Genomic DNA, 11,297 nt, shown 5'->3' with positions numbered 1-11,297 from the left:
TACTTCTTGCCCTTTTAGGAACGAGCCACACTGTGTTCAGAAATGCATCTCCCAAGTTTACAGTCCAACTGACATTGCCTCTCTGAAGCGGGTTAATCTCCGCTATCACAGACATCACTGCATCTTTTTGCTCTCTCCCTGGCATCAAGAACAGCAACAGGGATGTTGCTAAATTTCATGCAGATGTGTTTTCTAATGGGGTCCATTGGTAGCTTATGCTGCTGCTCTGACAGAGACCGCTATACCAGGAGGAAGAAAGGGTCTAAAAATGATAAAAGGTGTTATGTCCCATTTCTGAATACTGTGGCAACCCTACAGTGGTGCTAACCCTACCAAAGTCCCCAGGAAGTAGCAAAATTCTATTTGTCCCCATTTCAGAGATGTGGAACCAAGGCACATAGCAAGATCATGCTCCCAATCAGACAAGAGGGCTCCCTTGATCCTAGTGAGCCTTGTTGCTACAGAATGATGCTTTTCTCATGTAGCATCCTGCACAGCTGAGGTGACACAGGATTTCATGCACCAGTAACTTGGAAGTAATAAACGGGGGCACACATTTTTGAGAGAAAAGTTTCAGTGCTGTACTTTTTCCCTTTTTATCATGATGCAAAATCAACCTTTTTGTTTGGTTGGTTGGTTGGTTTTTTTTTTTTGTTTTTTTAGGTGCATGCAGCTTGTCATGGTGCTAAAGAGGCATGAACCTGTCAGGTGTGTGTGTGTAAGGGGGAGTGGGTGTAGCAAGATGGCTGCAACTGGATGCAATCAGATGGCAAACTGCCTGCTCTAATCAGTGCGACAAGAATTCAAGTGCCTCCTGAACACAGCAGTAAAAGGCTTTCTGCACAGCAGTGGAAATGGCTACCACTTTTTTTGGAGGAAAGGAACAGAAAGGTAGAGCACCTATTACAAAATAACCTTTCCCACCAGTCTGCTGCCTTGGGTAGTACTCAGAACTGCAGTAAGTGGAAACACCACTTTTGAACTGGCAGCCTTCACAGGAAAGGTCACCTGAGTTTCACCTGATCTGTTTGGAGGGTCTCCCCAACTTTGCAGTGAAAATGGAAAAAACAAAAAAGAGGGGGTGGGAGTGCAGCCAGCTGATGATTTGCAGTGAATGCTGCAAGCAAACATGCAGCTGGGGTGACTGTTACCACTCATACAGCTCTCTAATTGCTGAAATTGTCTGTGGCATAGTGCAGCTCCTCAGCTCAGGACTGCAGGTACAAATAAGACCTCTGTGTGAAGGAGAACAGGTGGTGCTATAAACTCTATTTTTCTTGTGGCAAAATGGCACTTCTGCAAATAAAAGGGAAAAAAATAACCTGAGAAGTGTAAACTTACCCTAGGAATCTTCCAGCTCATCCTTCCCATTAACAAGAAAAAAAACCCCCAGTTAATATAAATGTAGCAATACTTTGTGACTGAAATGTCCATGCTACTCAGGGGTAGGGGGAGTTTGTCTAGTAACTCCTTCATGCTGGAAAGACTGCACATAGGGTAAGATTTACATAGCAGGTGTGACTGCAAGACCCATAATCCCAGGTGAGGAATGTCAATCTGAATAATGAGTTGAGTTCTTTCTGGGAGTTAGCCATGACCTGTGTTAGCAGCCAAGAGCCAGACTGAAGGAGGCAGCTCTGTTTAGCTCACCAGCAAAGACCCTAGGGCAATACAATAATGAGGCTCACTTTAGCCACGTGCTGTTCTATCACAGTATTTGGTGTGTGGGTAAACCCAAGGGATGCAGTTGAATATTGCAGAGCTGCAGGGCTTCTGTCAAGCAAATCTGCACAGAACTGGGGCCTTCCCTGTGTGTTTGTTGGAATATCACCTTGGCAACCTGCAGCAAGCCTTGGCTTAGACCACTGCTCCCCACGACCCACAGCAGGTCTCTAAGATACCAAACTGTAAACCCTTTAGCTGTCTTAAGTTATGTGCCTTTGATATCTGGAGACGAAGAGAAAAGATATTTTAAAGTAATACTATTATTATAATTTCCCTTTCATACCTGTAGACCCTTCCATCAAAAAAAGAGAAAAAAAGTAGAACACTACATTGTTCATCATGGTTTTACCTTAGGGTAATAAACACTTAGCAGTGTATTAGTCCTTTTTAAAACCTCTAGAGACTTAGTTTCCCTTACAAACTAAAAATACAACTCATCCCAGTATCTGGCTCAAGAATTATAGATGTTAATGTGTTTTGGGCTAATAGGGATTATGAATCTCTTTGAGTTTTCTGCGATTTTTTTGGGTTTTGAATTGGATTTGAGATAAAAAGGAAGGCAGGGTTGTAGTTGGCAGAGAATATATTTTAGATCATTGGTTATCTCAAAAAGACAAGATGTAATTTATTTTAAAGGAGTTTTCAGAATTTAAAATGATCCATTGAAAGGCACTAGAAATTTAAATTTGCATTAAAAAATCTGCAGGAGAAATTGATGGCAGTTCAGCCTAAAGGCAGAATGGCCTAGCTAAAACCTTAAGTAGATAAAATAGGAGAAAAATATCCCATTTCAGAGATATATTCATATACTTAATGATGTTACCCTGCACAAAGTCCCTAGTATTTTATTGCAGAGAGTGGCTTGGAGCAATGAAAGTAACATCCAAAGCCTCATTAGAAAGCCTTTACCATATGGCCAGTTTTGTCTTCTGTGCATCCTACACCAACTCACCACACTATTATGTGTTTGTTTTACATGCTGAGATCTGTACAGACTGAAGATTTCCAGTTGATTTTTCAATACCATGAAGGTATCTTTCCAAATACTTGAGGGCTGCTACAGAATTGCTGACTTATATCAACCACTGATAATGATTTGTTTTTAAGTAGACAGCATTTATAATCAGGCTTGTGTAAAGTAAACAGAAAGATCTGCAGCAGCTGGGGTTCTAGAGACACTTATATAGACCACCTACACACATAAAAATGACTGATGGTTCTTATAGCTCAGCATACAATAACCTGTTGCTTTCTGCATTTTACATGATGCTACATTACAGAAGCACCTTGTAACACCTCTGGTAATGAAGAGCTGTAACTGCCCCATTCTATGTAACCATAAACACTTCAAAAATCAGTTTAGTCAAAGATCACATGTACCAGAAGAACGATTTATGTGATTCCTCATTTTTCTTGCTGAAAGCTTTCTTTTATTCTTTTATTTCTTTTATTCAGTCTGGCAAATGATAAAGAAAAGGCTGAACTTCTCAACTGCACATTACATCCCTAAATGCTGGTCCCAGGGTAATGTAATACTCTTTAGATGGCGAGAGCACCATCATGCCTCTGAGGAAGGATCTCAAATCACTTCTCAAGTATTAAAGCCCCCAGTACTATTGTGAGATATGTATGATACATGACAGTGACCTTCATTTTACAGATGAAAAATCTGAGGTGCAGAGAATTTAAAAAACTTGGCCAAGAAAACAAAATGAGATACTGGAGGAGAAAAGAACAAGGAGCCATTGGTTTTTCAGTCCTGTGTTTTAACAGCTAGAAAACGCTCCTTCTGAGAATAGGGAAGGAAGGAAAATAGGGGGGGAAGTGGGAATAAGAAACTAGAGGTGTGGTATGTAAGAATTAAGATTCATTAGCAGAGTGGTGTATGACATGTAAGGGGAGATCACAGTAGCTCCTGGATGAAATACACCCACACAGGGAGAGATGTGCAGCCTGACAGAGTAAGCTCTCAAATGAAGAGTCAGCCATTTCATGGAAATGTGGATTTGAGATCTATCAATTTGGACATCTCCAGACAATTTATACCCATGACCAAGTAATAGTGGCTGCTGCTCAGTGTCTGATTCGCTGAAGAAATCTTTACAAGCAAGTGTGAATGATGGCAGTGCAGGATAGAGATGGGGCAGAACTGAATGTGCTGGGGAGACAGCCCCATGCATCTTGGCTATCCCACTGCCTTCCTTTAAGAGTACAAAATCATCAATCAAAGCTGATCCTATGGAAGTTACTTCTAAAGAAGAATCAGGGAGCTAGACTACTACATTAGCAGCAAACTCATTTAAAAATATGTATTTCTAAACCAAAACCCCTTGCTCACAGGGGAGGGTTTCCGAAATATTCAGCACTGGCCCCAAACAGCTTCTTCAGGAACTAGCAACAAGAATGCTTTCAAGTGGGAGTACAACTCATCCAAAGCTGTGCCTTTTGGACAATCACACACAGATTACTTTTTGTCAAATTTTCTCCTTAGTTTCTAACAAGTCTCCATTCTTCACAATTGTTTTTTAGCAAAAGAAGCAGCCAAAATTCGAACACAAAAAGTAACATCGATCTAATTTCTTCATTTATATACATAAATATTTCAATGCAAAGTGCAATACACCACCATTCCATTCTTGTGTGTCTTCTTCTTTTTCTTTTTTTTTTTTAGAAAGGTGGCTTCAATATTCTTTTGGTAAAAAAAACCAGTTCTTCAATCACACACAGGTGATCTGTGTGAGGATGAAGTTACAAATGACTGCTTGTCACAAAATCAGGCAGTGCAAAATTTCTTTTGGAAAATGTGCCACACACACACTGCATGTGAGATTAAAAAACACAAATGAAACAAAGTAAGAATTCCCAAACAGAAGAAATTATAAATTTGGATAGCCAAAATACATCCTGTTTGAAAGCCAGCCAGACTGTTGGGATTAAGTAGGCATGTTTTAAGACATGCAATCCTGATGGATCATGCTCTCCAAGCCAGATCTGTTTACAGCTATGGTCTGAACACTTTGTGACAGCTGGGTTTGTCAGGCTTTGGAAAAGTTACTACTCAGGCCACAGACTGAGTGGGCTTGTTTGGTGCCCATGCTATAATGTGCTAACATTAGAAATGCCCATGCTTCAGGTCAGGTATCTCTTGAAACACTTCATTACGCTTTCCTTGGAATATGGAAGTTGAAAGCAGGCAGCCTTTTGGCAGAGAGAGAAATAAAGACAACTGCAAAACTGTGTTGTTTTTATTTTAAACATGCAAAATACAGTTCATGCATCTGCCATTTTGAAAAATCTCTCAGTTCATAGCAGATTAAACCAAAGACATTTTGGCTATCGACTCTCAATAAATATTTCAAAATGCTTTACAGTGTAAATATAAGAAATTTAGCAAAATTTCAACAAACCTGTATAAAAACCAGATACAGATAACTTTTTATTTCAAGGCAACATGCTGTAATGTAAAGAGTTCACTTTTTTTTTTCTGGATTTTTTTTCTCATAAAAAGTTTTCAACAATACGACCGCTTAACAGATTTAAGCCCTTAGGCTACACATGCAAAAAAAAAAAAAGGTTATTTTAGTTAAAAATCACCAAAACGTGCTATTTTTTTGTTTCATTTTTTTTTAAATACAGTAGTTGTAGACAGTAGCATTTTTCTTTTTTAATTTTGTAAAAGAGTGCAGGCAGGTTCATGGAGCTAGTGTCCTGGAAGACTCGTACTCTGACACACATTTTGGTTTTATCCCTTTGCCATTGTAATAGTCCACGACTTGGTTTGGAACTTCAGCCAAAACGCTTTTTGCTAGAGCAGCTGGGGATGCCTGCAGGAAATGGTAGAAAACACAAGCGTTAACCTGGCTCTCTCCTACAAGTGCCATGGGTTTTAGAGGCATTGGTGCCATGAGATCAAGGGAGGAAGTATGGTACAGAAATGGAAGGCAAAAAAGACTCAAAGTGAATCATACTATTGCTGGAAACTCACTTTATGAGTCAGTTTAGGTATGAAGCTGTAGCTGCCTAAAAGTACACTAAAGCCAGAAGTGCTCTGTGACTTCAGGTCCATTTGGACTGTTTTAAGTTCAGGGTAACTAAACTTCCCTGCACTCTGGGAGAGCACCATATCACAATAAAAGGCTGCAAAGACTTCATTCATCAGTGTTCAGCAAGGAATCCTGCAGAGCTTCTAGCTGAACATGAAAGGACAACACTATAAAAGGGAGGCCTTCATCACCATTCTGCTCTTCAGAATCTGGCATGGTGTTTTAATGGCTGGGAAAGTTTTTAATTCAATAAAAAATACTTTGTTGTTATTGGAATTAAACCATAGTTACAAGAAAGCTTCAATCCTAGGCTTGGTGGAGGCTTTAAAGCTCTTCCTGCAATGTAAAAATGGCAGGTGTCAATCAGACTTAAGAACTGATGACCCTGAAAGGTAGAGATGGATATAGAGATGGATATAGAGATGGCCAGTGGCTTTCACCCCAGGCAGGGAGGTGCAGTGAGAAACCCTGCCCTCCATCAACCACAAAGAGTTACTGCCTCACACCCTGACATTGCTTCATTTTAAGCAGAGGGGCCTGTGGATGTTTTGTGGGCAACCACTACCTGCGTGTGCTGCATGGATATTCCTCAGCCCCTGAATTCAGCAGTGACAAAACTGGACTCCTGTTCTCCCATGCACACTCTTGCCCCATGTTTTAGATTAGATTGTTTCTAATGTTTGGGGACAGCTGGTTCCAAGTCCTCCGGAGCCAGCCTGCTTGGCCATGTTCCCTTTGAGCCCAAAATGCCGTAAAAATGCAAATACTTAAATGTCATTTTGAGAGGTTTAAATTGATGTGTTTATCTCCAGAGAACGCAGACTGCAGATCAGATGATGCATGGGAACTCAACTGGTGGCTGGATCACATTTCTTCTGCACACCAACTACTTTTTCCCAAATTAATGAACACTTTCCTCCTCACTGTCTGTTGTGTTATCAGCCAGGTTTCAAAACTACCATGTCACAAAGCAGTTGTATTGACTGTTTTTTGACCTCTTCTGTTTCATGGGGTGGCATCCTTATCCTTACAGAGTTTAAAGATTTGGTTTAGATAGAATGTAAATGGTAAACTATTTGTAGGCACGCTAATCCAAGGGTGACGAAAACACCAGGCTATTAGAAATTCCAGTATCAAATGTTGTAATACTGCAAATACAAAGATAATGCTAGCAAAATCAGACACAGAATTTTTTTTTCTTTTTCTTTTTTTTTTTTTGGTATTTCTGTATTTTGACTCACGTATGGGATTAGTAACAAATAAAATGAACTGCTATTTCCCTACTGTGACATTTATACCAAAATACTTGTGCAGGCAAAAAAGCCTGGAACATTTCTGCGTGAACAAACTGGCAAAGCATAGAGCATACTTTGTGTGACAGTGCAGCAACTGTTCTAAGGTGTTACACAGTAACAGAACCCATTTATTTTAATCCTGAAAAGTGAAATGCATGGTTTTACAGAGTTGCCCTGTTCTTGCCTAAACTTGTTTTATAGAACCATGGAATGATTTGGGTTGGAAGGGACCTTAAAGTTCACCTAGTTCCAGCTAAAACAATCAGAAAATACCCCTTGGAATCATACAAATGGCTTATTTCTACAATGTTATTGAAAATTACTGTTTTTTTAAATCTCCTTCCCAGTCTATCAAAGCTGTACATACCTTAGCCTGCCTCTGTGCTATCTTACCAAAAATACAACCCTACACAGAGGTAAAAACAGGAATTGGGGGAAGAACCTTGGGCCAGCACTGCACACACGAGCCGTAGCAATCAGGAAACTTCACTCTGCTCTGTCTTTAAAAATGCTGGGCAGGAGCACTGGCCATCAGCTTCTCTGGATCCGTGTGATTGACATGTCAGAACACTGGGCCAACAGCACCCACTGCTGTGCATCATCCTCCCTCTGCCACCTCCCTCTTCTGACACCACATCCATTCCTCCTGAACGAAGGGTCAGCCTTTCAGAACAGGCTCTGTCAGGGCTCAGATGCACAGCTAAATCACTGCCACTTGAGGAGTCCTCAACTGAAAAGCCTTTCATTGAGGTTTAAGCTAAAATATTTACTGTGCCCACAGGCTCACAGGCAATATGTGGCTCCACACAGGGTTGTCCTGGGGTAGCTGGCTTGACTCTGTGCATGGGCATGGGCAACTGTTGCTTTACTGAGTTTCATCATGCCAGTGATGTCTCTTGGTCCTGGGGCTCTTTCCAGCAGGGAACATCCCAAAAACAGGGTTGGGGTGGGTTTCCTCTCTGATGATTTGGACCACCTGTAACTTACATACTTTTTGTGGTGGTGAAGCACTCTCATTTCAGATGGTGCAAAGCAGCATTTGTTTAAGTGAGAATTACAGTCAGTAACTTTTAAGCTGAAACACAGCCCCAGTTCATCAGTGTTGTGTAAGGATTACCTTTGCTGGGTCTTTACCACAGATGGGACATCAAATTAATGATTTACTGTATTATCTGTATTTACTGCATTATCATAATTAATGATTTTCTCCACTATTTAACTGCTTGAAGAGCATCCTAGCAATAAGCACCTCAAGATGAATAGTTCTCAATTGATAGCTAAAACACAACAATTAGATCACTCAGCAGCAGGAAAATGATCCCCTATGACTCCATAATTGGTGTGTACTACAAAAGACTGTTGGTTCGGTTCTATGGCTTCTCAGTGCTTAACCTTTAACTACAATGCACAGTGCAAAACATTGCTCCTTGCAGTGGTTATGAGCTGTGCTTTCCACACTCCTTTGTGATGTATGTGTTACTAAGTCAGAGCTGTTAACCTTTATGATTAAATACAATGCAGAATGGAATACAATCTATCCGTGGCATCAGATTTGTGCCCAGTAAATACATCATACATCCCCAAGGCAGAGAATTTAATCTCTTACAATATGACTGTGAATGGATTGAGGCAGGTGATTTTCTTCAACTACATTTCAGTGACAGAACATCACTGTTCTACAGTTCCAGGTGAAGGACACTCACATTACTGGGGTGGTGATGATTACAGAGAGAAAAAAAATCACTTAGGTTCAGGGAAAGTATGTTTCCTTTGTTTTCACCTTTAGTGAATGGCATATGTCACCCACTATACAATGGGAAACTTTTTTTAAGCACTAATGGTTACCTTGATTTTATCAAACCTCTACAACTACAGGATTTGCCAAGAGTCACTACAGTTGCTATTATTATTTTGATGGCTTCAAAGATATTCCTTAAAGAGAGAGAAAGAGCTTAGATGTTTTACTGAAGTACTTCTGATGCACTGTATTGCGTAGGAGATTAAACCCCTATAACAGAGCCTGCTGTCTACACTGAGTCTTAAGCCAGTAAAACATTGAAGTGAGTATAAGATTTTAGGTATGTGAGTAACTAATTGAAATGTGTTGAATGCCTGCATGAGTGCTGTGCAGGCTCAAAACCTTCTCTGAAGTCAAACTTACAAAATAAAAGGGATTTGTTCTATAGATTATTTTTACAACTTCTTTCTCCCCGCCTTCCATTTTCTCAAAGCGGAGGGTTTTGCACAGATTATTTTTGATCTCTTTGTATAGATACGAGATTTTGAGTTCCAAGCTGACCTGAGCATAGAGGTAATGAAAAAAAAATATTGCTTGGGATGACTACAAGGGAATTTTGGTTTACTCTTCCAGCAAAACGAAAAATAAATGCTCACACAACATTTTCACCTCTCCTGTCATTAATTGATATAATATGGATTTAGGAACAAACAAATACTGGATTTATCAGAAAAACCTATAAACCTTACACAATTTGATTTTTAATCTTTCTAAAAAGATCCTTCAACTTCTTTTTCTACTTAATAAATTAACACAAGGTACATTGACAAAAGGAATGGGATTTTTGCCTAAATATATATTTTGCTTAAAGCTGTCAAAAGTTATATGCTGATGTATGTAAATTCTTATGCTTGGTCAGAACTGATCTGACAAAAATCTCCCAAATGTGTAAAATCTGCATTTCCTCTGTGGGGAAAAATAAGTTTGAATCAAAACATCACACTCACTTCTCCCATGAAAAATTATTTCACTAGTTGATGTATGGTCTTTTGTTTGTGCTAAGTAAGCAAGGAAGCTGGGAATGTCACTTTGTTGATAGAGAGAGATTATTTAGGATATGACAATAAAGAAATTAAACCAGAAGTGGCTATTTTTATGAGCACTCATCTGTTACACTGACATTTGTTGAAAAGCTGAAAGATCACAATAAACAGACTAAATATCAGGTTGCATAAGATATTTTGACTTTTCTGATAGAGCAAATACAAATCTATCTCTGTACCTATATTATCTTTGCTACTGAAAGAGGGAAAAAAATATCACTGTTTAACAAGAAATATACATTAAGATTGCTTTCCTCTCCCAGTACTGGGGAAGTTAATCTAAATCAGCTAAAAAGATATATGCTTGTCATTTGACCAATGCTGGCAATAACAATGCTACAGATACAGTCACAAGTTAACACCAGGGGCACAATATATTTAGAGCCCAGAACTGCAACTGTCAGCGTTAATCTATTAAATCCAGGATGATTTTAGCTTTATTATAAAATACAAAGTGAAACTAAAAATAACAAATGTAGCTGGCTCTGCCAGTTCCTTTGCAGAAACATGTTTTCACCTAGTTAAAAGTAGCTCTCCCACTAACCCATAAATAACTCAGCTCTGGACACTTTTCCAGTGACTACGGTGCAGGACTACGCACTTGTGATTATCTGCTGAAGGAATCACAAGTTATGAGGTGGTCGTGCTCATACTTTGTTTCAGCAGGTAGGTGGCTGTGTGCCACTGTCAGCACAGAAATGTGTGTATCTACAACTCTGTAGTCAATCTGCAGCTATTTGGCATGGTGTCACCAAACTAATAGCGTAAGGTGAGTTTTCCCTCCTGTCTGCATCCATTGTTTACATAAAGCTAGAAGAAAAAGAGGAACAAGTTTGTTTCTCTTGCTCCTCAGTAGAGTTTTTGAAAGTAAGAAGTGTGTCTAGATCTAAGACAAATATTGCAAAATTGGATTTTGAAATGAGAAAAAAGAACTACTCTTGCAAAGAGGAAAATGAAGGTATTTTGGAAGTAACGAACAGGAAGAAAAAGCTCTTGTGGTGACAAAAAACCCAGAAAAACTAAAAGAGAAGCTAAACTAAAAAAGAAATGTAAGCAGTGCGAACCCACATGCAGATCAAAACTAGCCCAGAGCTGAGATTTTGGCTGTGACACATCCAAATCTAAGGATCTCTAGTGTATGGGAGCAGACTGAAAAGAGCAATCTCATGAGGAGAATGAGTCAGTTGCACTCTGAGGTAAAGAAATTTTAAAATCAAATACTGAGGATATCCTTCCTAGACAGAGCAAAAAACCAGCCTGGAGAACCATGTAAATGTAACAGAAGTGAGAGGAAAGAAGGGAGAGAAAGATGTAAAAATGGAAGGAAAGGAATGTGATCAGCATTGCAGACGAACATAATGAATGCCTCCATATGGAGGAAAAGGGCTCTGAA

At 39.5% G+C, this 11,297-nt stretch overlaps 1 protein-coding gene across 3 annotated transcripts in view; it reads right to left on the bottom strand.

Moving 5' to 3' along the window:
- Window positions 1-4,942: 4,942 nt before the first annotated feature.
- CPNE4 (copine 4) overlaps window positions 4,943-11,297 on the bottom strand; it is a 229,343-nt gene continuing 222,988 nt past the window's right edge. For all 3 annotated transcript variants that reach the window (XM_039549679.1, XM_039549677.1, XM_039549678.1), the window contains one exon: window positions 4,943-5,549. In XM_039549679.1, the coding sequence (XP_039405613.1) occupies window positions 5,418-5,549 (132 nt within the window). In that variant the 3' untranslated portion in view covers window positions 4,943-5,417. The remainder of the gene's footprint in view (window positions 5,550-11,297) is intronic.

This window comes from Corvus cornix, chromosome 2, assembly GCF_000738735.6.
Source record: "Corvus cornix cornix isolate S_Up_H32 chromosome 2, ASM73873v5, whole genome shotgun sequence".
Lineage (NCBI taxonomy): Eukaryota > Metazoa > Chordata > Aves > Passeriformes > Corvidae > Corvus > Corvus cornix.
The sequence above is the reverse complement of the archived record's forward strand: the minus strand, read 5'-3'. Positions and strand labels throughout refer to the sequence as shown.